This window comes from Spermophilus citellus (assembly GCF_964194105.1).
Source record: "Spermophilus citellus genome assembly, chromosome: 13".
NCBI lineage: Eukaryota > Metazoa > Chordata > Mammalia > Rodentia > Sciuridae > Spermophilus > Spermophilus citellus.
This window is the reverse complement of record NC_138193.1, coordinates 63,552,521-63,580,298: the sequence shown is the minus strand read 5'-3', so window position 1 is coordinate 63,580,298 and position 27,778 is coordinate 63,552,521. Positions and strand designations below refer to the sequence as shown.

Genomic DNA, 27,778 nt, shown 5'->3' with positions numbered 1-27,778 from the left:
AATTGATACAAATTCTAACAGAGAATTATATATAGGTAAAACAGCTGTAAGAAGTCCAAATTCGGCTCTAAATTTTAATAACTTATTATTTTTGTTAAGTAATAATGTGAAACCATTCAGTTTATTTACAAAGTCTTATTTCTATTATCAGTTCTTCTCCTTGGATTCCTTAGTGTTACACTTTTTGAGAGGATTTAATTAAAAAATATCTTGAATAAGGCACTCTAAAGAAGTTCTCTAGGAAAATGAATTCAAGTTTATTTTTTGTCCACATAGGTCTGTACTATTTTATTAGATATGAATAACTAAATTTTTTTAGCAGTTATACATTGGCTAGAATTTTATAGTGTCTTAGTTTGAATTCTATCCTGTCATAGCTAATCATATGAATACAATTTTAGTGCTGGAAAAAAACTAAGACTCTTCTAATATAAATGAGCAAACTGAGACCGCCCCCTGCCCCAAAAGTGACTTTTAAGTATCATGACTTGTCTTGAGTATGTTAGCCAACACTAGAACTTAGCATTCCTGACTACCATCTCAGTATTCTTAAAGTTTGTACCATATTACTGTGTGACTCTGTCAATTTACATTTTGGAATTTTTTTTAGAGAGAATTTTTTAAAATATCTATTTTATTTTATTTTTTTAGTTTTCGGTGGACACAACATCTTTGTTTGTATGTGGTGCTGAGGATTGAACACCCGCCGCATGCATGCCAGGTGAGCACGCTACCGCTTGAGCCACATCCCTAGCCCGACATTTTGAAATTATTAATAGAAGATGTTTATTACACTTCAGGCTACCCATATTAATATATATTCCATTTATTCTTTAACTACATACTTTCATTAGTTAGTATTATTATTATAAACCAATCCTAAAGCAAAATTCATTATTTACTTGTAAAAATTTAAGTGTTGCTTTTTCTGTCCTAAATCAGTATTCTTTATTAGTCTAACTAATATGTAAAGCAGAGAAGATTTTAGACATTTGATTTCTTTCTCAAAAGGAGAAAAAGTAGAGTTAATGACAGCCTAAATGTTTAACATTTATACTTTTCTCCAAAGAAAAACACTATTACCTTTTGCTGAGTAACTGTCAACTTATGATTGGGTGAATTCTGAAAAACTGACACCTTGTTTTAGAAGATAGTTATGTAGTATTTCAGAATTCAAAAATGTGTGAATAATACTTAAATGGTTGAAAAGTTTCCCAAGAAAAGAAATACCTAGTTTAGAGAAAATCAATACTTATTATAAGAATTGGTAATATATGTCACATTCAGTGATGGACAACATTATATCACCACAAAGAACAGAACAAAAGATTTAATAATCATGGCATTCTTAGGAATGTCACTGAAAACTGTACACCTCTTAAGTTATACAAGTCTTAGTCTTGTGTAGATCTCTGCAGCCAAACAAACCAGTTAGTCTTTGATGTGCTTATAATTATAAAAGGTTTCAAATTATGTCTTTAGGCAAAGATGCCTAGAGGTAGGAAGGTACAGATCAAAACTGACACCATGTCATAATAAAGGAAGATAGGTGAAATGAAGCCAAAAGTAGGCTGGCATGAATATACCTGCTAAGTCAAACAGGTAGCATAATACCCCTCTCAAACACAGTATAGGAGGTAGTTAGCTCTCCAAACAATTTAAACTGTGGCTAAAAGTTCTTTTGAAGCTTAATCTTGAAAGAATATTATAATTTAAATGTAAGATAGCAAATATTTTTCCTTCAGCCATGTATCATCTATTGGATATAATTTCTATACATTTTGACAATCACACCACGATTTTATAGTAAAACCAAAAAGGCATTTAGGAGGAAGAAAACTTAATTCAAAATCAAATGTTTGAATGATTTCTAAAAAACATGGGACTATGTTGATGATATGCCCTTGGTTAACAAAAAAGAAAATAAGGATTCCAATTTTATTAAATTATGCATAGAAATAAGAAGTAAACAACAAATTTTTTCAGTTATCACTGGTTAATCTTTATACTGTAGCCTTTATAGTGTACTGTCTAAAGCTTTCCATTAAGCATGAATAAGCTTTTATAACAGAAATTTCAAATATATATTTGTTTTTTATTTTTAAATAACATTTATTTATTTAAGTACTGGGGACTGAACCCAAGGGTGCTTAACCACCGAGTCACATCTCCAAAGCTTTTTAAAAATATTTTATTTAGAGACAGGGTCTCACAGAGTTGCTTAGGGCCTTGCTAAGTTGCTAAAGCTGGCTTTGAACCCACAATCCTCCTGCCTCAGTTTCCCAAACCATTGGGATGACAGGCATGTCCCACTATGCCCAGCCACAAATATATTTTAAAAGGAAATGGCAACTTATAAAGCTACAGATTTTTATAACATTGTTTCTTTCTGAAAGATCATATTTAATAAATGTATTCGGCAGAATTTCATAATATATAAATGTGTAGACAGCCACATTAAGTACAGCTGGGATATCTTTTACATTTTCATTTCTCTGCATATAAGGATTATATGAAAGAAATTGTTTCCCTGGGTTTTTTTCCTAAATATTATTCTTCAAATAACTCTCACAGATAAACTGCTAGCTGTCCCTCAACGTGGCTTTTGATTTTACAGTAATAAGTGTTTTCCGGGTACATGATCACTCCACTAAAGATATTATTACACTTTTTTACAGTTAGTGTAGCCTTATGACCTGGTTCTGCCTCATGGGATATGAGCAGAAGTAATGTGTAACAACCCCTGGGTTGTACTCTGGGCAAGAAAAGTTTACCTTCCTCCTTTTTACCCCTTTCTGTAGACTAGGATGCACTTCCTCAGTGATGTAGATGAAGGCTATATCCCAATAATGAGAAGCAACATAGTAGAAGAATCTTAGCAATCTAATAGCTAGCATGCTTTACCAGTTCTGGAACATACCAAGATTGTTATGTAATAACAATGTGTTTTGTGGCTCTCTCTTGTTTTATGGTAGCCTAGAATATTCCATACCTAATATTATCATTGGCCTTACAGCACCATCATCAATGAAGCTCATTAAGCCTTGGCCAAAGATGGAAGTGGAAGAGGACAGATTTGACTTTATAGTTTGTATTGTACTACAGACTGAGTTCTCAGTTATAACTAACTGGAAAGGACACAATTATAAATTTATAATCTTTAATCTTTAAGGGAAAATCTTACTGGATGTCCATCCATAATACTTTTCTGACACAAATGATTTATTATATCCCATATTTAATACATAATGTTAAAACTTAAAACATATAGGAATTAAATTAAGGACTAATCAAGAAGAACCAATAAAACCTGTATTTTATAGGTGTGATATCTCACCACTCAAGAATGTTTATTACTACAAATACACATTTTTATTTTTAAAGGCACTAACCATTACTGTGCTTTAATCTTTGCCAGACACTGTTTGAAGCATGAATTAACTAATGTAACCCCACAATAATCCATATCATAGGTACTAATATTTTCATCTCTTTTAAAATGAGAAAACTGAGGCACAAGCTATTGGTCTCTCAAGGGGAAGTAATACATTTAGTACCAAAGTGAACACTCAGAAACACAAGACATTTTTATGAACTTTAAACATTTATCTCTGATATTTAACATAATATAACACATAATATATTAGAGAATAGGAAATTGAAGACTAACAATACTCTAGATATTTCTACCTGAAATCATCATTGCTTAAAATCATAAAACACTAAAACGTTTATGTCAAAGTTGAATATCTTTTTTGCCTTACCAGGCCATATAAAAGCATGGTTGACTGGTGTGAGTTTTATATAATTTATCCTGTGTAAATGACCAGAATACCAGGAATAAAACAAGACTTCTAGAAGAGGAAACAAAATAATAAAAGGTAGATAATCAAATATTATAACTTGATATTTTACGTACATAATAATATATGTAGTTTATTTCATATATTGCATTTAAAGTCAGAAATCCCCAAAATATCCATCAAAAGTAGAATAAATAAAATTGTCATATTTATATGTTGGAATATTGTTACACACCAATAAGACTGAAAGAATTACAACTGTTAGAAACTACTGTAAAACTATTATAAAAAGTTTATTTTGTGTTACAAAAGTCTGGATAGTTGGAAATGGTGCTGGGAAAACTGGAAATCCACATGTAACAAAATGAAATTAAAACTCTCTCTCTCTTTCACCATGCACAAAACTCAACTCAAAGTGGATCAAGGACCTATTAATCCAGAGATTTTGTGCCTAATGAAAGAAAAAGTAGGTCCAAATCTCCATTATGTTGGATTAGGTCCTAGTTTTCTTAATAAGACTCCTATAGCACAAGAATTAAAACCAAGAATCAATAAATGGAATAGATCAAACTAAAAAGCTTCTTCTCAGCAAAAGAAAAATCAATGAAGTGAACAGAGAGCCTACAGTGGGAGAAAATCTTTACTAAAAGCACATCAGAGCACTAATCTCTAGGATATATAAAGCATCAAAAACCTTAACACCAAAAAAAAAAAAAAAACAACCAACAAATAACTCAATCAATAAATGGGCTGAGGAACTGAACAGGCTTCTGAGAAGATGATATACAATCAATCAACAAATATATGAAAAAATGTTCAACATCTCTAGCAATTACAGAAATGGAAATCAAAACTACTCTAAGATTTCATCTCACCAGTCAGAATGGCAGCTATTAAGAATATAAACAACAATAAGTGTTGGCGAGGATGTGGGGAAAAAGGCACACTTGTACATTGCTGGTGGGATTGCAAATTGGTGCAGCCAATCTGGAAAGCAGTATGGAGATTCCTTGGAAAACTGGGAATGGAACCACCATTTGACCCAGCTATCCCTCTCCTCAATCTATCCCAAAGGACTTGAAAACAGTATTCTACAGGGACACGGCCACATCAATGTTTATAGCAGCACCAATAGCTAAACTGTGGAGCCAACCTAGATGCCCTTCAGTAGATGAATGGATTTAAAAATGTGCCATATACACACAATGGAATGTTACTCAGCAATAAAAGGGAATAAAACCATGGCATTTGCAGGTAAATGGATGGAGTTAGAGAATATAATGCTAAGTGAAGTAAGCCAATCTCAAAAAAACAAAGGCCAAATGTTTTCTTTGATATGAGGATGCTGAATCATAATGGCAATGGGGGCATGGAGCACGGGAGAAATGGAGGAACTTTAGATAGGGCAAAGGGGAAGGAGGGCAAAGGAGGGAACAAGGGTAAAGGAATGAGTTAGACATCATTAAGTACATGTATGAAGACATGAATGGTGTGAAAATAGCTGCATACAATCAGTGACTTGAAAAATTGTGCTTTATATATGCAATAGGAAATGAAATGCGTTCTGCCATCATGTATAACAAATTAGAATAAATAATTTAATTTTTAAAAAGTCTAGATAGTTGGGCTAAGGGTATAGGATTTAAAGGTGTTGCAGGAGGACCTCTGGGGTCCTGGTAATGTACTTAGCCTGAATATTGGTTATAAGAATGTGTTCTTTTTGTCAAAATTCATGGAGTCATATACTTATGATTTGTGTACTTTCTGTATGAATGTTAGTTATGCTTCAAATAAAAATATTAACATATTATTCATTGATAGTCATCATTGAGCTTTTCCTTTAGCAACTCTTGCTTTGAATTGTGTTAACAAGTCTATGTGATACTTTTTTAGATTCTCCTATGTCTAGATTGAACTACTTAAGTACTCTTGATATGTTACAATTTGGTCTCTTCCTCACATCAGAGAACACTTTTGAAAGCCAAAAATTTAATGTCTCTGCTTTGGGAAAAGTTTGAGGGAATAGTGAGTTAAACTGAGGGAATTTGAGAGAAGTTAGCTTTTCTCAGAATGATATAGGCTGAAATGAAAAGCTGGGACTAGACCATGATGAGAAAACTAGAGATTCTTTCCTAAATACTATTTGGTATGACTGGGAGTCACCCAGTTTTCTGGAATGAAAGTGGGACAGAACATTTATCTAAGAAGTTAACCTCTTGCTAGTTACTGATGTTACCTAATAGTATCTTTGTTAGTAATCTGGGTCATAAGGCTTTAGTGAAAAAAGATATTTGGTAGAAATGACGCAGGACTCAAAGGAGGAACACCAAGCCTTCTGGTTAGGAATTATCAGCGGCTACAGTAACTTGATTAAAAAATAGGGGCACAAGATGCATTCTGAAGAATAGAAGCATTTCTTCAGTTTCCTGAAATTTCATGGTAATTTCTTCCCCTTCCCTTTTACCCTGTAAATAGCTTTGAAAGATTAATTATATCTAATCCCTTAGTGGAAAATTCAGGACACAGGAAAACTAAGGAAAATTGACAGGAATGATTATGAATTAACATCTTGCCGTGTCTTCCTAAATGGCTAAGAAAGGGGATGGAGGATATTTGTGTCCCCATAACATCATAATCCCTATTACTATGGTGTGGTTTCAGCATTTAGTTGCAAGTGACTTCTCATAAAAAAATATAAATTGTATGTACCTCACAGAATTGTAGTAAGGATGTGCTTCTATCTGTAACTGAAAATAGTATCTGTCCTTAGGGAGCATTCAATAAATATTAGCTTATTATCAATATTTTATTATTATTATTTTGGTACTGGGGGATTGAACCCAGGGGCACCTAACCACTGAGATACACCCCCAGCCCTTTTATTTTGAGACAGGGTCTCATTAAGTTGCTTAGGATCTTGCTAAGATGCTGATGCTGACTTTGAACTTGTGATCCTCCTCCTCAGCCCCCTGAGCCACTGGGATTATGGGCATGTGCCACCACCTCCAGTATATTATTATTATTAGTAGGAGGCACATCACAGACTTTGTAAGAAAAAAGATATAGCAATAGACCAACTAGAGTTACTATTAGGTAAGAATAACTTTTTAGTATTATAAGGAATACTCACGCTGAATACAATTAAGAATATTAGCTCCATAGAAATGGAGCTCTGAAAGTGGTCTTGGCATCTTTTGCGCTCAATCTCCAACACTCTTAGGTGTGGAAGGAGAATGATTCTCTTACTGGTAAGTAATTACCAGTCCTAGTGTTCAGGTCTGGAGCTACGCTAGTGGTATGGCTTTGAGTTCCCTCCACTACCATATTGAACAGTGGAATCGGTGGTCACATTGGAGAGAAGCTAAGAGTTGGCCCATTTGGCAGCAAACATCACCCAAAGTATAAGAAGACTGTTCAGGGTAGTGACTCATTATATTTTCAAGCACTTACAAAGGGGAGTCTTATTAAAATATTTGTTTCATAGGACTTACATAGAGAAATGAAGCAATTTTACTTATAATCCTGAGGGTCCTTTGTGTAATTTAGGAATAAGAAATACTAGGAAGAACAGGAAATTGTGATGTCCAAGTATTACTACCGCCAGATTTAGTGACATTAGATAAACTAAGTTTAGAAAAAGGAAATTCATGCTGATATATTTTTAAATCTTTTATTTTTGTATATTGTAAAGTTTAAGTGGGCCTTTAGATTCAATCTGGGCTTCTGATCTGTCTTTGAAAACTACACTGCAAAATGACACTAGCAGCTTCTGAACAGAAAACAAATCACCTGTCAAACCTGATCCTATGTGAAATGCTTTGTCTTACATAGGAGAGAATTCTTTGAACATATGACCTATGTATAAATGGTTAAGTTTCTGTGTTGGTCCATAATGGCACTGATGATAATAAACTCACCCCAAAATCTTGTGCAAAGAACAATGCCTTTTTACTTTTTACTAAATAGTGATTATATAATCACAAATTATCAATTTTCATGTATAATTCCAACTTATTGATATTATACAATTTGTCAAGGCTTAATAATTTTAACTTTTTTAAAATTTTAACTTTTTAAAAAGTTAACTGTCTTTACAAAGAAAGCAATTCAAATTAACCAACTATGCCCTACAACTAGAAATGATTCTGAGTAAGAATTAAAACAAAAGGAACTTAAAAAAAAGTATTAATTCTTACCAACTCCAGAGGTTATTGATTCTGCATCAATATCATTAGCTTTTTTTCTTGCCACTTCAGCTAGTGCCAATTCACCCTTATCTAGGGCAAGGTAATGGATATCCTTTGGAAATAAAGTGAAATAAAAGATTAATCTTGGTTAAGTTACAAAGGAGATTTTGAAAAGAAGAAGCTTCCTGTTCAAATTACAAAATCCATATGACCAATGAATATTCCAGGGCAAACAAATTTTTCTTAGAGATCAAAGTCACAACTAAAGGCTATTATTTAATCATTTCATCATTTAAGGGGAAAATACATGTTTTAATAAAGTGACACACTCAGTTTTATTAGGGAATAAAAACACAAATATTTGGTTAGGATTTACTATATGAGGGAGATCTTTTACACCATGCTATTTTTTCTTTTTTAAGACAGGATCTTGGGCAGGTGTTGTGGCTCGGAGGTAAGAGTTCTTGCCTAGCAATGTGTGGGGCACTGGGTTCGATCCTCAGCATCACATAAAGCAAAATAAAGATATTGTGTCCACCTCTAACCAAAACAAATATTAAAAAAAAGAGACAGGGTCTTGCTATGTTGCCCAGGCTGATAAAATCTTAGGCTAAGTGATTCTCCTGCCTCAGCCTCCTGAGTAGCTGGGACTACAGGCGTGCTCTACCATGCCCAGTTCTGAGGGTGCTTCTTCACAATTTAATTGTATATTATATTATATTATGGCAACAACTACATGAGGAATATTATACACATTTTTAATATATCTGGCACATATTTGTTATTATTATTAATACTACTACTATTATTTTTAACTCACCAGTCAACAAATAATTAGTACCTACTAAGTGCTGGGCACTGTTTGGGAATATACACATCAGTTACCAGTCCAGTGGACACACAGATTGCTATAAATCAAAAGTTAATTACATAAAAGTGAAATTGATGTTAAAGCACATATATGCACAGATTGTAGCCAGAGGAGGAACTGGTCCTTGATCTAAGTCTTGAAGGATAAATAAGAACTATATTAGGAGAAGCCAGATCCTGTGGCACACACCTATAATCCCAGCAACTAAGAAGACTGAGGAGGTAGATCCCAAGTTCAATGTGAGCCTTAGCAATTTATTGAGGTGCAACTTTACAAGATTCAGAGCCTCACACATGCTAGACAAGTATTCCACCACTGAACCACAACCCCAGCTCTTAGTCCTATAATTTCATTTTTTTTATTGGTTGCTCAAAACATTACAATGATCTTGACATATATCATACATTTGATCCAAATGGGGTATGAATTCTTATTTTTCCCGTGTGTACAGACTGCAGGATCACATTGGTTATATAGCCACGTTTATACATACTGCCATACTAGCGTCTGTTGTATTCTTTTTAATGGCTGAGTAGAAGTCAAATTGTGTGTGTGCAACAATTTCTTAATCCATCCATCTACTGATTGGCATCTGTGTTAATTTTATAATTTATCTACTGTGAATTGTACTGCTATAATCATTGACATGGCTGTGCCCATTTTAGATCTTTGGGGAAAATACCCAGGAGTGGGATAGTAGGTCATATGGTGGTTCCATCCCTATTTTTTAAAGGAATCTCCATACTGCTTTTCAGAATGGTTGTTCTAGTCCACAGTCCTACCAACAATATAAAAGTGTTCCTTTGTCCCCACAACCTCACCAGCATTTATTGTTGTTCGTATTCTTGATCATTGCCATTCTGATTGGAGATGAAATTTTAGTGTAGTTTTGATTTGCTAGAGATGTTGAACATTTTTTTTCATATATTCATTGGCCTTTTGTGTTTGTTCTTTTGGTTTTTTGGCTTAAAGGTTTTTGAGTTCTTTGCCCATTGTGGATATTAATCCTATCTATCAGAGGGGTAGCTGTCCAAGATTGTCTCCCATTCTGTAAGCTCTCTCTTCATGTTCTTAATCATGTCCTTTGCTGTTCAGAAGCTTTTTAGTTTAATGACATCCCACTTATTGATTCTTGGTTTTATTTCTTGAGCTTTAGGGGTCTTGTTAAGAAAGTTGGTTCCAGTACCTGTATGATGGAGTTTTTACCAAGTTTTCTTATAGCAGTTGTAAAGTTTCTGGTCTAATTGTTAAGTCTTTGATCCATTTTGATTTGATTTTTGTGCAGAGTTGCAGGGGAAAAGAAACATTTGTATATTGTTGGTGGGACTGCAGATTAGTATAACCATTCTGGAAAGTAGTATGATGATTTCCAAAAAACTAGAGATGGAACCACATGACCTAACTATCCCACTCCTGGGTATTTTCCCCAAATATCTGCATTTGGCTTACTACAGCAATATAGCCACATCAATGTTTATAACAGCACAATTCACAATAGCTAAATTATGGAAACAACCCAGATGCCAGTCAATAGAGTTCTATTTAACATTAAAAAGAATGAAATTATGGCATTTGCCAGTAAATGAATTGAATTGAAGAATATCTATGCTAAGTGAAATTAACCAAACTCAAACTCAAAGGTTGAATGTTCTCTCTCATATGTGGAAGCTAGAGTAAAAAGGGGAAGGGGAAGATAAGATTACATAGTCAATCAAATACAAACTAATCAAGGAGTGAAAGAATACCTAATAGTGCAGAGGTAGGAGAGGGGAGAGGGGAGGAAGGACAAGAGGGAAAAGGGGGAATCATGAACCCAAATAGATGACCATGCATGTACAAGTTTGTCAGGATGAAACCAACTACTATGTATAATCACAAAGCTCTTTTAAAAAGATATATTACCTTATTTTTCAAATATATATAAATTAAAAAATAATTTTGGGGTTTTTAGTTTTAAAGATTTAATATGTACTATATCATAATTCAGTACATATATACAAGTATAGAATGATCATATCATCAGAGTAGTTAATATTAAAGTTAGATAAATTTTTAAAAGTTAATACTCATTGATTACACAATTCTGGGAAAACAGTCTCATTTACTGGTAATATAAGTGGTCAAGATTTTATAGAGCAGAGGGAGGCAACTATGACCAATGGACTAAATCTACCTTGTGTATGTAGAGCCCTCAAGAATGATTTTTACATTTTGAAAATATTTGAAGAACTACATTACCCACTGGTATTGAACTTTGAATGGCCTTAGAATTCAGCTTTTGCTACAGACTTGAAAATGTTTCAAGCAAAAGTTACAAGGCAAAACAGTGCTTATATGTGAGTCTTACATGTAAAATATACTGTGATAAAGTCATTTCAATGACAACTAATGTTTGAACTGCAAATAATGTCAGGCCTTCACTGTCAAAAGTTTAAAAAGAAAAAAGTGATGTCTCCATTCTCAGCAATATATTTTCTAATTTTGAACTACAGCAGTGTTTTCAGACCTCTATGCATGTGCAAAGTAAATTTCCATATTCCAAAATCCATTTAACTGTGCAATTGAGGAACTTTAATTGGAAGTGATTTGCAATGTAATGACATGCTAAAAGGCATTCTAGCCTTTTAGCTAATATAATTCTAAAAATGCCTTCCAATCTGTGACTATGTTCAATTAAAACCATATGCTCATAGATTGATATCAGTATTTTGCAGAAACTATGCACAAGGAAAGACATTTGTAAAGGTGAAATATGGAAAATCTCATTGTAGATCAGCATTAACAAATGAACATTTCAATTGATTTGGATGATAGGAAACAATGTTATTCCTCTTAAAAGAATTCTGTTCTTCATAGTCACAGACCTTATTTAGAAAAAACTATACTTAGTATACTCAATTTTTATATTTTAAATCATATTAATAAAGATTTATGGAAATTTGCTTTCTCTCTTATTTTATAAGTACCTACACAATAATCTTAGTTTTGCCTCTTGACCCACAGTTTATAATATTTGCTCTCTAGCCCTTTACAGAAAGAATACGTATTTCGACAACATATTAGACTCTGAAATTCACAAATGCTCGTAGGAAATCTTTTGGGGGAGGTTACTGGGGATTGAACAGGGGTGGGACACTTAACCACCAAGCCACTTCCCCAGCCCTTTTTTTTAAAAAAAAAAAATATTTATTTTTTAGTTTTTAGGTGGATAACCATATCTTTATTTTATTTTTAATGTGGTGCTGAGGATCGAACCCAGGGCCTCATGCATGCTAGGCGAGCGCTCTACCACTGAGCCACAACCCCAGCCCCCCAGCCCTTTTTATTTTTCATTTTGAGACAGGGTCTTATCAAGTTACTAAGGGCCTTGCTAAGTTGCTGAGGCTGATCTCAAATTTGCAGTCCTTATGCCATAACTTAAACATATGTTAACTGAAATAATCATGTGAGCTTTCTTTTTTTAATTCAAGAGTGGCAAGATACTTTCAACACAGACCTTTATATTCATTGGACAAATTAGGAATAATCTAAAAATATACATTATTGTATTCAGCTAGCTAAAGTTTTAAGACTGCTGCATCTACACTCTTAACACATTTACATTCTTAAGAATATTCTATGACTTAGAGTTAGACTGCTCTCTAGCCCTTTACAGAAAGAACCCATATTTCAACTGGAATCAGGGTTATACTAGCCTTGTAAAATAAGTTGGGTTATTTTCTGTTTTTGGTTCACTAGTGAAACATGTCTTTGATTCTTCACTGAAAATAAGCAACACACATATGATACATTTGAGAAAAAAATTACCAACCACTATTGAAGGACAAAAATTAACACTGATTAAAATATAGACAGACCAAGATGGTGGAATGAGATGGACATCATTACCCTAGGTGTATGTATGACTACACATATGGTGCTACTCCACATTGTGTATAACCAGAAAAATGAAAAGTTGTGCTTCATTTGTGTACAATGAATCAAAATGCATTCTGCTGTCATGTATAACTAATTAGAACAAATTAAAAAATACAAACAGACCTGCTTACAATTGGGAAGACTATGAATCATAAAGACATCAATTGTGGCCCCCAGATAATCTGTAAAATTCAATGGAATTCTAATCAAACCCCTTCAAGGTTTCTCATGGACCTTAACAAGTTGATCTTAAAAATTTATGTCAAAACAAATAATGCAGTATATCCAAAACTTACTCTTAATAAAGGCTGATATACAGGGATATAAATCAGAGAAAAAGAAACATACCCATACACATATGGTTTTATTTGTGGGCTATTAGTGTAAGTACTTTGTGTTCAGTAGTCTTGTAAATGTTGGATATAAGGTATATCCTTCACAAATTATTTCAGAACATTTTTCTGTCTCTCTGACTTTTTCACTCTATATTACTTACGTGATTTCTCCTCTTTTGTAAATTGTTACAGGGAACTGGGGGTCATTAATTTGAAAAGGGAAAACCTTAACAGTTCTTAGATCAATATTATGACTCTACCACAAATGTCTTATTTCTTACTCTGTTTGGAAACACTAGCCTATTTACTTGCTAATCTACTTGTTAACCTCCTCACCATTCACATATCTGAATGTGGCCTTCAACAAAATGCAGTATAGAGTATATCTCTACAATTCCATGTTCCTGAGGCTGATAGAGTCCAGGAATCTTTTAGGGTCTGGAGCAAGATATTTGCAGTTATCCACATCATCTCCCAGTTGGCTATCTTTTAGCTTCATTTTAAAAAAATTTTCAGATGGCTTTAGCTTTGGAATCTAGCTTAAATGTTGGATTTGTACAATTACATTGTATTCATAAACCTGTGGGAAATGGTTATATTCTAAATGAATCAAGTAAATAAAATCCACAAATATATTATGGCTGTATATAGTTCTTTTACCTGAGCAGGCTAGCATTGAAGAGATTAAAAGCAAGAGACTATAATAAAATATTCAATAAATAATCATAGAATATATTATTACATAATAGATTTTATTATGTAATATTTATTACCATGAAATTAATGAAGCTTAAGCTTCTTACTTGTGTAGGTCCTCTCTAGTACCTAATTTTGTTTGAAATTTTTAGTTTATTTTTTAATTCCTCAAATTATATAAGCTTCAGACTCTATAAAACATGTATCTATTCCTAGCCAGATGCATGACCCTTAAGGCATAGTGGACCTTTACCACGTGCTTAGTTATTTAGAATTGGGTCTGGAAGACCCAACTATGTGCTGCCTATGAGAGACTCACTTCACCTCTAAGGACACAAATAGACTAAAAGTGAAATGGGAAAATACCGATGGCAAATGGAAATCAAAAGAGAGAGAAGATAGGAATATTTGTATCAGACAAAAATAGACTTTAATTCAAAAACTGTAAAAAGAAACAAAGAAGGTCCTTATATAAGTTAAAAGGGTCAGTTCATCAAGAAGTTCTACCAGTGCACACGACACTGCAGTGTTTAAATATATAAAGAAAATATTAATAGAGCTGAAGTAAGAAATAGGCTACCATACAACTTTCAACATTGTACAGATCAACTAGTACAAAAAGTAAGAAAACATCAGACTTGAACTACAGTTTAGACTAAATGAAACTAACGAATATTTACGAAACATTTCACAACAGCAACAGAATATACATTCTTTTCAAGTACACATGGAACATTCTCCAGGATAGACCATGTAAGACCACAAAACAAACCTTAATAAATTTAAGAAGCCTGAAAATTACTGAGAAGAATATTTTCTGACCACAATGACAAAACCAGGAATCACAAGAAAAATTTTGTAAAACTAACAAATATATGGAAATTAATCAACATGCTCCTTTTACAACCAAGGGGTCAAAAAAGAAATTAAGAGGAAACTTTAAAATATCTTGACATAAATGAAAATGTAAACATAAATACTAAAACTTACAGGATTCTGTAAAAGTAGTTCAGAGAGATAAGTTTATAGCAATAAACACCCCCCACCCCCAATCTTAACATCATCACATCTCAAGGAACTAGGACAAAGCAAGTCCAAATTTAGCAGAAGTAACATGGCAGAAATAAATGAATTAGAGACTAGAAAAACAATAGAAAAGACCCATAAAACTAAAAGATGATTATTTTGAAATGATAAACAAAATTGACAAACTTTAGCTAGACTAGAAAAAAGAGATGATTCAAATAAAATGAGAAATGAAAAAGGAGACATTACAATGGATACTTCAGAAATGCATAGGATCATGAAATACCACTGTGAAAAACTACACATCAACAAATTGGATAATCTAGAAGAAAGAGATGAATTCTTAGAAACATGCATCCTACCAAGACTGAATCTGGAAGAAACAGAAAATCTGAACAGACCACAGAAAGTAATGAAACTAGTTCAGTAATAAAAATTATCCCATAAGGGTGGGGATGTGGCTCAGTGTTAGAGCACTTTCCTGATATTCATGAGGCCCCAAGTTTGATCCCCAGTAAATGGCCACAAAGTATTCCATCAAAGAAAACTCTAGGACCTAATGGCTTCCCTGCTGAAATCTACCACACATTTGAAGAACTACTATCAATCCTTCTCAAACTCTTCAAAAAAAAAAAAAATTGAAAAGAAGGGAAACTTCTAAACTCTCTTTGTTTTAACAAGGCAAACATTACCCAGATACTAAAGCCAGACAACATTACAAGAGAAAAAAATTAAAAGCCAATATCCTGGATGAACACAGATGTAAAAATCCTCAACAAAATACTAGCAAACTTAATTCAATAGCACATTAACACCATGATCAAGTGGAATTTATCCCAGGAATGTAAGGATGGTTCAACATATGCAAATCAATAAACATGATATACCACATTAACCAAATGAGGAGCAAAACCTGAATGATCACATTAACAGATGCAGAAAAAGCACTTGACAAAACATCTCTTCATGATAAAAACTCTCAAAGGTAGGTATAGGATGAATATACCTCGACACAATAAAGGCCATAGATAACAAACTGTCTGCAATTAGCATACTCATAAGTGAAAAGTTTAGGTAGTAATAATACAAGGATACTCACTCTCACATTGTTTATTCAACATAGTACTAAAAGTACCATCCAGACAATTAGGCAAGAAAAAGAAATATAACACACTCATAAAGAAAAGGAATAAGTGAAAATTTCTCTCTTGGCTAATGGAATGATTTTATATTAAAAAAAACCTTAAACACTCTACCAAATAACTATTAGAACTAATAAACAAATTCAGCTAAGTTTTAGTACAAAAATCAACATACAAGTATCAATAGCATTTGTATATACTCACAATGAACTATCCAAAAGAAAAATTAAGAAAACAATCCCACTTCTAATAATACCAAAAAATGAAATTAAATACTTAGAAATTAAAAGAGGCAAAAAAATCTGTGATATAAAACACTGTTGAAAGAAATTGATATGAAAGGCATCAAAAGAGAGAGAAATGATGGGAGGGGATGGGGAGTAGTAGGGGGGATAGGAAGGGCAGCAGAATAGAATAGACATTATGATTGCTGTATGTATACAGGTGACTCTATGACCAGTGTGATTCTGCAATCTATACAATTAGAAAAATGAGAAATTATACCCCAATGATTCAAATGTATGAATTGCCAAGATCTTTGTAATATCATCAATAGCTTATAAAAATAAGTGAAAAAAATATACAAAAACTATTAAAAGAAAGGCATCAAAAGGATATAAGCATTCACTGCTTTGCACTGCCTCAAGTCTCTGCTCCCTGCCCTGTGGTGTAGCACTCAGCTGTCCCAGCTGTGATTCAAACAGGCCCAGATGTGGCTTGTGCCACTGCTCTGGAGGATACAAGCCACAAAACTTGGTATCTGTGTGTTGCCAACTCTGCAGATGTGCAGAGTACATAAGCCATGTGGCCATGGCTACCTAAATTTCAAAAGATGTCAGAGATAGTCTGGCCCTAACAGAAACTTGTGAGGGAGAAGTCACGACAGAATGTCCCTATTAGGGTAACACCTAGCAGAACCATGGAGGAAAGTGACCTCTGAAACTCCCAATATTTAGGCCCCCATTAATGTGATCATTCAAGTTTTGTTCCTCATTTGGTTAATGTGGTATATCGTGTTTATTGATTTGCATGGAGGCCACCAATATGCATCTTCATTTTTAGAGGCTGGAAGTAAGACTCCAACTAGTGAGAACTCCCAGATGGACTGAGCCCAGTAAAGCCATGGGGGTGGGGCTGACTGAGGCCTTGGAAGCCCAACCCCCACTTCAGTATGCCCAGAATACAGGACAGAGTCAAAGGAGATTATGCTGGCATGTTAAGATTTAATATTGTTTTCCCTCTTGGGGTTTAAGACTTACTGGAAACCAGTTACTCCTTTCTTCTTGTCCATTTTTTTTTACCTTTTAGGAATGGGAATGTCTTTCCTATGTCTGACCATTGTATTTTACAAAATCAACATACACGCATCAGCAGCATCTACTTATCTACTCAGCAGTAGATAAGTTCTTTAATTTCACAGGCTCACATCTAGAGGAAATTTGCTTCAGAATGAATGTGCCTTCAGTTCCAACTATATATGATTAATATGAGACTCCAGACATTAAACTTTTGAGTTCATGCTATAGCTCAGTGGCAGTGCTCTTGTCTACCATGCATAAGGCCCTGGTTTGATTGGCAGCATTGTAAAAAACAAAACAAACAATGACATATTATGGCATGTATTACCTAGAGAAGTAAAATGAATAACAGTAACAGAAGATAGAAGGAATGAAAATATACTATTGTCATACTATGTAAGAGGTAACATTATTTGAAAGCTGATGGTCTTTGAAATGCATATTGCAAACCTCAGAACAAATGTGTGCACATGGACACACCATATAAACAAATGAGGCATAGCTAATAAGACAGGTGATATTATAATTTTGTAATACCACAAGAAACCCTTAATTCAATAAAAGCATGAAAATAGGGGGAAAAAAGAAACGAACAAATATGATAAAAAATAACAAATTTAAATCTAATTACATTAAATAAAAGATGGTCTGAGTTCAATCTTAAAAAAAAAAAACAATGAACTGAGGCTGTTACACTGGCTGAAAAAGCAAAAATCAATTACATTTTGAATATGGGAGAACCACCTTAAAGATACAGATAGGTTAGAAATAAAAGGATAGAAAAATATACAATGTAAATACAAAACATCAGAAAGTTGAATTGACTATATTAATGAAAGACAAAAAATAGAATAATAATATTAGGGAAAGAAAGCTATTTCATGACAAAGAGGGTCAATGGCTTCAAATATTTGAAGCTGAGATCTGAAAGTAGTAAAATCCATCATTAAAGCTGGTGGATTTAAACACTCTAAGTAATTCACAGAACAAAGTCAGAGGTATATAAAAAAACTTAACACTATCAACCCATTGGGCCTAGTTATCCTTTGTAGAACACCATCTAGCAAGAGTAAAATATATTTTTTTTCAAATACATATGGACATTCAGCAAGACAAACTATATGTTGGCCATAAAAATAATTCTCAATAAATTTAAAAGACAAACCATACAGAGCACATTTTGTGCACAAATGAATCTAGTTAGAAATCAGTTTCTAAAGGTATTTAAAAAGGTATCTGAAAAATCCACAGATATTTGATATTAACACAGTTTTAAATAGCCTGTGAGTCAAAGAGAAATCATAAGAGAAATTAGAAAATATTATGAACTGAATGAAAATGAAAACACAACATCAGTGAAATTAAGCTACAGCAGTTTATAGAGAAACTTCTAGCTTTATATGATTACACTAAAAATGAAGATTAAATCGACAATATAAGCTTTCACTTTATGAACTTAAAGAGCATATTAAATTAAAGATAAGTAGAAGAAATAAATATTAACATGGAAATCAAGGAAATAAAGTAGATTTTATGAAATCTAAACAGGCTAAAGTACCAGTTCTGACCCATTGTCTGTCTTTGTGTGGCCTATGAGCTTAGAAAAGTTTTTACACTTTTAAATGGTGGGGGGAAATTCCAAATAAGAATGTAAAAGAAAACTGTATTAAATTCAACTTCTAGGGTGAAAAAATAAAATATGTACTGGAACATGGTCATGTTCATTCATTCACATATCATTTTGTCACTACCTCACGTTACAATAGCAAAGATGAGTACCAGTAACACAGACCATATGGCCTGAAAAGTTTAAAATATTTACTGTAGCTTTATTTTTTTCCTTTTTAATTGCCAGGGCCTCATGCTAGTCAAGTGCTTGACCACTAAACTACATCCCCAGCTCCAAAGACAGATTTCTACCAAGATTAATTTAAGAAATAGAAAACTTGAATGGCCATATATCAATGCATAAAATTAAATTCAAAACAGAAAACTTCCCACAAAAAAAGTTTCAGGCTAGATGGATTCTCTAATGAATTCTCTCAAACATTTATGGAAGAATTACTACCATAATTCATACATATTCTTTCCTGAAAGGGGAAAAAAAGGAAAGTTGATCAGTTGCTCAGGTAGACAAGAGGAAGAGCATGAATAGAAAAATAAGAAGAAGGGACACCTTGTGATGCAATTTATAATTCTAGTATAACATGATACCCAGACTAGAAAAAGACAAAAATATTGGTGTCACTCATGAACATAAACAATGCACGAAAATATATCACAACCAGTTGGGCTTTATCCCAAGAATGCAAAGTTTACCTGTTGAAAAAAAAATCAATGCAACTGGTCATTATCAACAGAATAAAGAGAAAAGAAAATGGTCATTTCAACAGATGCAGAAAACATTTTACATAATTCAGCACCTATTGATTAAGTTTTCAATACACTAGAAATAGAAAGATCCTTCTTCAAACTGATAAGAAGGTCTGTAGAAGAAGGGGAGAAAAAAACTAGAGCTGACAGCAAACTTAATGGTGAAAAAATGAATGGTTTTCTTCTAAAGATCAGAAATAAGTCAAGGATAGTCACTCTCGCTACTTTCATTTAACATTGTGTCAGAGGTACAAGCCATTGCAACAGAAAGAAAACCAAAAAGCATATAGATTGGCAAGCAGAAAGTTATTCTCTGTTCAAAAACTACATATTTAGAGAGAGGAAAAATGGAGCAGAGGATCTAGGAAGCAAGTCTCCATTGCTCTGCAGTCCAGAATTGAACCAATGAAAGAACCAGAGTTGACCAGAGTGGTGGGGGTCAGAATGAATACTCTAAAATACAATAATAGTTAGTGAGAGACTTGAGGGACTCAGAAACCAGTTAGGAAATAGTTACAGGTCCAGAAAACAGGAAAGAATTCATTATTTCCTGAACTTTGACCAGGGCAGATCAGGAGAGAGGGGTAAAAGGAGAAAGATGGAGAGGAAAAGCCCCCAAGCTTAATTTCTTAATATCAGTAGAATAGAAACCCAGTCTAATTTCAACTGGGACAGGAGTATAAAAGACACTTAGTGGAGGTGAAACTCACAATTTATCTCAAATTGCTACAGGAAAACTATGCCAGGCAGCCGTCTTGTAGAGTCTACATTTAAGACTGCATCCCTAGATGGCTGTGGTGTTGCATGCCTATAATCTCAGCAATTCAGGAAGCTGAGGAAGGAGGATTGTAAGTTCAATGCCAGCCTCAGCAACTCGGGGAGACCATGTCTCTAAATAAAAAATAAAAAGGGCTGTGGATGTGGCTTAGAGGTTAAGTATCCCTGGGTCCAATCCTTGGTACCAAACTAACTCACTAAATAAATTTAGAAAAGCAATGGATAAATGAACTTAAAGAACATTTGAAGAATGGACTAAGAGAAAACACAGGGGATAAAAACAAAACTTCAATAAAGAGATTATGAAAAAAAATATTGGAAATGAAAGACATAATAAAACAAATTTAAAATTCAGTTGAAAGCATGAATAACAGATTAGGTCATACAGAAGACAGATCTTCAGGCTCTGAAGAAAAGGCATATAACCTTGAAAATACTGCAAACATTTTCCCCTAAAATTGGAACAACTAAATATTTAGCAAAGATAATAAGTGACCATTACCAGAATATTGACAACATTAAGAGACCAAATCTGATGACCATTGGCATTGAAGAGGGTACCAAGATAGTTTTAAGAGCATCCATTACCTTTTCAGTAAAACTAATATCAGAAAATGAGATAGAAATCCAAATGCAGGAGGCATTCAGAATCTCACATAGACAAGATCTAAAAAGATAAGCTCTAAGACATTATAACTAAAATGTCTAAACAGAACAAAGAATTTTAAAAGCTTCACAAGAAAAACAGCAGGTCATTTTTACAGGTAAGCCAATCTGAATTACTCCCAATTTCTCAGTACTGGCTCTAAAATCCAGGAGGTTTTTGAACAATATTTACAAAGCCCTGAAAGAAAAAACTGCCAGCCTTGATTTTTATACTCAGCAAAGTTGTCCTTCAGAATTTAAGAAATTTAAAAATTTTAAGATCAGCATAAACTAAAAGAATTAACAACTACTAAGGCAGAACTACATAAAATGCTGTAATGAAAATAGCAAAAACAGTATAATAATATAAAAAAATATTACACAAAGAAATGAAAAACAAATTTTAGAGCCAGAAAATGGATGAATGTTACTAGAAGAGTGGTCAAGTAAAGAAGAATCAAATATAAATTAAACATTAGAAAGAAATGAAAATAGCAAGAAATAATAATCATCTTTTTATAATTACACTGAATGTAAATGGTTTTAACTCTCCAATTAAAAGACAGAGATGGGCAAAGTGGATTAAAAAGTGAAATAAGCCAATCCCAAAAAACAAAAGCCAAATGTTTTCTCTAATATGTGAATGCTAATTCACAATAAGGTGGGGGACACTACAGAAGAATAGCATTACTTTAGATTAGGTAGAGGGAAGTGAAGGGAGGGGAGGAGAGGAGAAATGCACTCTACTATCATGTATAACTAATTAAAACAAATAAAAAATAGTTAAAAAATAAGAAAAAAACAAGATAAAAATATATGTTATTTACAAGAGATTCACTTAATAGACAAAGATATTCAGAGGCTGAAAGTTAAAAGATGGAAAGATATCCCATTGCAAATGGACTGAAAGCAAGTAAGAGTAGCTACTCGCTTATCCAAAAAAGCAGACATCAAGCCAAAATTAATCAGAAGAGACAGTGGGTTTCTTCATACTGGTAAAGGAAACTGTCTAACATGAAGACTAATGAATATAAATATCTGTGCCCCAAATATCTGGGCATCTACTTACATAAAATAAACTCTACTTGTCATAAAAATATATAGATTCCAATAAAATAATACTGGGTAATGTCAACATACCTCACTCACCAATGTATATATCTGCAGACATAAACTAAGACATTTCAGACCTAAAAAGTAATCAAATAAACTCAACAGACATCCACAGATTATTTCGTTCATCAACAACTGAACTCATTTCCTCTCAGCTGTACATGGAACATTCTCCAAAGTAGAACTTAGTCTAGGATACAAAGCAAGTCTTAGCAAATACAAAAAGAAAAAAACATTGAGATAATTCCATGCATCTTATCAGAAATCATAATGGAATAAAATTAGCAATCAATAGCACATATGAAGATTGAATAATATGCTTTTGAATGAGGAATGAGTCATAGAAGAAAATAGAAGAAATAAAAAAATTCTTAAACAATATCAGAGATACAACATATCAGAATTGCTGGAACACTATAAAGGCAGTTCTAAAAGGAGAGGTCATAGCATTGAGTTCCTGCATTAAACAACAACAGATTTCAAATAATTTAATGTTACCTCTCAAGGCCTTAGAAAAGAAAGAACAAACTAATTCTAAAGTCAATAGAAGATAGAAAAAAATTAAGTTCAGAGTTAATGTTAATAGAATACATAATAAAAATTTGAATGATTAATGTAAGAAAGAATTGTTACTTTGAAAATATAACTAAGGTTGATAAACCCTTAGCCAAACTAATTAAAAGAAAGAGAAGACCCAAATCAATACAATTAGAGATGAAAAATATCACTAAAGATATTTCTGAAAACTAGAGGATTATTAGGACCTATTTTGAACATTTATACTCCAACAAATCAGAAAATCTAGATGATACTAACAAACTTCTAGATTCATATGACCTGCCCAAATTGAAACAAGAGGATATAAAGAACCTAAGTTGATCAACAGCAAGCAATGAGATTGGGACAGTAAGAAAAAGCTTTCCAACAAAGAAAAGCCCAGGACCAAATTAAGTCTCAGCTGAATTCCACCAGATCTTTAAAGAAGAATTACACGTCCTCAAATTATTCCACAAAATAGAAAGGGGGGAATCTTCCAAATTCATATTAAGAAGCCAATATAATTAGCAAGCAGGGAGGAAAGTGGCTGCCATTCGGTGGAACCCCGCCGGCCAAGCCCACACTGACCCCCGGGCTGAGTACGGGATTTCAGACGGGAAGGAAGCGATACAATCCCGTCCCCCACAACGGAAACTCCACCAAGGCAATCAGCAGCCACCATCTTGGAGAGCTGAAGTATCCACCGCCACTCTCCGACAGACTGCAACAATAAAACAGGTCTGTGTCTCCTAGGCTCTCCTAGGCTTTCCGGGGAGGGAGTATCAGAGTGAGCCCGCATATAGACTAGGGGAAAACTAGAGACACCTGACCTTCAACTCCCCCTCCCATCAGCAGCCAAAACGAAACCTGTCTAGCCAGTGCTGGGGGAGGGGCAAGCAGAAAAAAATCAAAACGATAGAGTGCCAGGGATCCCAATAGCCAATTGTGCGACCCCGGGGATCCGGGCTGACTGATTCGACCGGCCTTCCCCACGGCTACAGAAGGCGGGGCGCCGCAGAGAAGTATTTAATTAGCAAGCAGGGAGAAAAGTGGCTGCAATTCTGTGGAATCCTGCTGGATGAGCCCGCACTGACCCCCGGGCTGAGTACGGGATTTCAGAGGGGGAAGGAAGCGGTACAGTTCTATCCCCCACAACGGGAACAAAACAATAGAGTGCCGGGGTCCCCAATAGGCACCCTCCACACCCAACAAACGGCAGGTCCAGAGTACAGTTTGAACTGCTGAGAGCCATCACTCAGGGGAAATCTGGTCTAGCAGGAGAAACCAAGACTAGCAGGAGAAACTAGGGGACTAGAGGCCAGGCCCTCGCAACTGGGCGGCTGGAAACCGCAGGCCCGCCAGCGACAGTTCACCCACTGCCCGCGTAACAGGGCGGTAGGAGAACGCCCGCCCGCTGGCTACCGACTGCAGGACGGGGTGCCTAGAGATCGCCCCCCCACCGGCGACAGCCGGCCCGCTGCCTGCACGACTGGGCGGCTGAAGTCCACTCCCCCGCCGGCGACCGATCACCCGCCCGCTGCCTGAAATACTGGGCGGCTGGAGACTGCCCGCCTGCCTCGATGGGGAGCTGAACCAAACAGAGACAGTCCAGTCACACAGCCCCATTAGGACACCCCAGCAAGGAGCCTGGGGCCCGTCATAGCAGAGTAGTGACGTCACTGGAGCTCGGCCGTCGGACTTCCTTCCCAGCAGAATCCACGTTAGCAGGCATAGTTTAACAACACAAAGAAGAAACAACAGAGTAATACAGAACCAAAACAAATCTATAGAAGAAAGCAGAAACACGGCAATCAAATAGAGCTGGAAAGTAACGAGGACAACATGAGAAAACAAGGGAAAGAAGGAGTACAAACAATACAGGACAACTTAATTCTACAGGAGGACATAGAAACATCAGAAGCAGGGATAGGGAATGAACTCAAGGCCTACCTAACTCGAATGGAAAGGAATATTAGAGAAGACATGAGACAGCAAGTCCAAGCAATAAAAGCACATTTTGAAAACGAATTAAACAAATTCAAATGGCAAAGAACGAGCTCTACCAGGAGATAGAGATCTTAAAAAAAAAAAATCAAACAATAATCCTAGAATTGCAGGAAACTATAAACCAAATTAAAAATGCAAACGAGAATATTACAAATAGACTTGATCAAGTAGAAGTCAGAACATCAGATAATGAAGACAAGGTTTATCAACTTGAAAAGAATATAGTCAACACAGAAAAGATGCTTAAATCCCACGAGCAATCTATTCAAGAGATATGGGATGTCATAAAAAAACCAAATTTGAGAGTCATAGGGATAGAAGAAGGCACAGAGATTCAAACCAAAGGAATGGACAGCATATTAAATGAAATAATTCTAGAAAACTTCCCAGAGATGAAAGATGGAATGGATTGCCAAATCCTGGAAGCCTACAGGACCCCAAACATTCAAAACCATAATAGACCAACTCCAAGACATATAATTATGAAGATAGCCAACATACAGAACAAGGAGAGAATATTAAAAGCTACGAGAGAAAAGAGGCAGATTACATTCAGGGATAAACCAATTAGGTTAACGACCGATTTCTCATCACAGACTTTGAAAGCGAGAAGATCCTGGAACAATGTATTTCAAATGCTGAAAAATAATGGATTCCAACCAAGAATACTGTATCCAGCAAAATTAAGCTTCAGATTTGACAATGAAATTAAAATCTTTCACGATAAACAAAAGCTAAAAGAATTTGCAGCAAGAAAACCAGCATTGCAAAGCATTTTGAGCAAAATACTACAAGAAGAGGAATTGAAAAATAGTGCCCAAAACTAACAGCAGGAGGTGTCTCAATAAAGGGGGAGGAAAATAACCAAAAAGTAAAACCAGCCAAACTAAAATAAATAAATAAAGAAGCATGACTGGAAGTACAAATCATATCTCAATTGTAACCTTAAATGTTAATGGCCTAAACTCACCAATCAAGAGACATAGGCTAGTAACCTGGATCAAAAAAACAAACCCAACAATATGCTGCCTTCAAGAGACTCATATGATAGGAAAAGACATACACAGGCTGAAGGTAAAAGGTTGGGAAAAATCATACCACTCACATGGCCCTCAGAAGCAAGCAGGAGTGGCCATACTCATATGGAATAAAATCAACTTCAAACCTAAGTTAATCAAGAAGGATAAAGAAGGACACTATATCCTGTTAAAACAAACCATCCACCAACAAGACATAACAATTATCAATTTGTATGCACCAAACAATGGAGCTGCAACGTTCATAAAACAAACTCTCCTCAACTTCAAGAGTCAAATAGACTACAACACAATAATTATGGGTGACTTCAACACACCGCTCTCGCCATTAGACAAATCCTCCAGACAAAAACTGAATAAAGAAACTATAGAACTCAACAGCACAATCAATAACCTAGACTTAACCGACATATATAGAATATATCAACCATCATCAAGTGGATACACGTTCTTCTCAGCAGCACATGGATCCTACTCAAAGATAGACCATATATTATGCCATAAGGCAACGCTTAGTAAATATAAAGGCGTGGAGATAATACCATGCACCATATCTGATCACAATGGAATGAAATTGGAAATCAATGATAAAAGAAGGAATGGCAAGGGGCTGGGGATGTGGCTCAAGCGGTAGCGCGCTCGCCTGGCATGTGTGCGGCCCGGGTTCGATCCTCAGCACCACATACCAACAAAGATGTTGTGTCCGCCGAGAACTAAAAAAAAAAAAATAAATTAAAAAAAAAAAGAAGGAAGGGAAAATCCTACATCACATGGAAAATGAACAATATGTTACTGAATGATCAATGGGTTACAGAAGACATAAAGGAGGAGATGAAAAAATTCTTAGAGACAAATGACAATACAGACACAACATACCGGAATCTATGGGACACAATGAAAGCAGTTTTAAGAGGGAAATTCATTTCTGGGAGTTATTTCCTCAAAAAAAGAAAAAACCAACAAATAAATGAACTCACACTACACCTCAAAAACCTAGAAAAGGAAGAGCAAAACAACAGCAAATGTAGTAGAAGACAAGAAATAATTAAAATTAGAGCAGAAATCAATGAAATTGAAACAAAAAAAACCATTGAAAAAATTGATAAAACTAAAAGTTGGTTCTTTGAAAAAATAAATAAGATAGACAGGCCCTTAGCCATGCTAACGAAGAGAAGAAGAGAGAGAACTCAAATTACCAACATACGGGATGAAAAAGGCAATATCACAACAGACACTACAGAAATACAGAAGATAATTAGAAAGTATTTTGAAACCCTATATTCCAATAAAATAGAAGATAGTGAAGATATCAATAAATTTCTTAAGGCATATGATCTGCCCAGATTGAGACAGGAAGACACACACATTTTAAACAGACCAATAACAAAGGAAGAAATAGAAGAAGCCATCAAAAGACTACCAACCAAGAAAAGCCCTGGACCGGATGGGTATACAGCGGAGTTCTACAAAACCTTCAAAGAAGAATTAATACCAATACTTTTCAAGCTATTTCAAGAAATAGAAAAAGAAGGAGCTCTTCCAAATTAATTCTATGAGGCCAACATCACCCTGATCCCGAAACAAGACAAAGACACTTCAAAGAAAGAAAACTACAGACCAATATCTCTAATGAACTTGGATGCAAAAATTCTCAATAAAATTCTGGCGAATCGAATACAAAAACATATCAAAAAACTTGTGCACCATGATCAAGTAGGATTCATCCCTGGGATGCAAGGCTGGTTCAATACACGGAAATCAATAAATGCTATTCACCACATCAATAGACTTAAAGACAAGAACCATATGATCATCTCGATAGATGCAGAAAAAGCATTTGACAAAGTACAGCATCCCTTTATGTTCAAAACACTAGAAAAACTAGGGATAACAGGAACTTACCTCAACATTGTAAAAGCTATATATGCTAAACCTCAGGCTAGCATCATCCTAAACGGAGAAAAACTGAAGGCATTCCCTCTAAAATCTGGAACAAGACAGGGATGCCCTCTA

General features: G+C 34.6%; 1 protein-coding gene across 2 annotated transcripts in view; it reads right to left on the bottom strand.

The window, feature by feature from the left end:
• WDPCP (WD repeat containing planar cell polarity effector) overlaps positions 1 to 27,778 on the bottom strand; it is a 371,882-nt gene that overhangs the window by 87,075 nt on the left and 257,029 nt on the right. For both annotated transcript variants that reach the window (XM_081264390.1, XM_081264391.1), the window contains exon 15: positions 8,000 to 8,102. In XM_081264390.1, the coding sequence (XP_081120516.1) occupies positions 8,000 to 8,102 (103 nt within the window). The remainder of the gene's footprint in view (positions 1 to 7,999; positions 8,103 to 27,778) is intronic.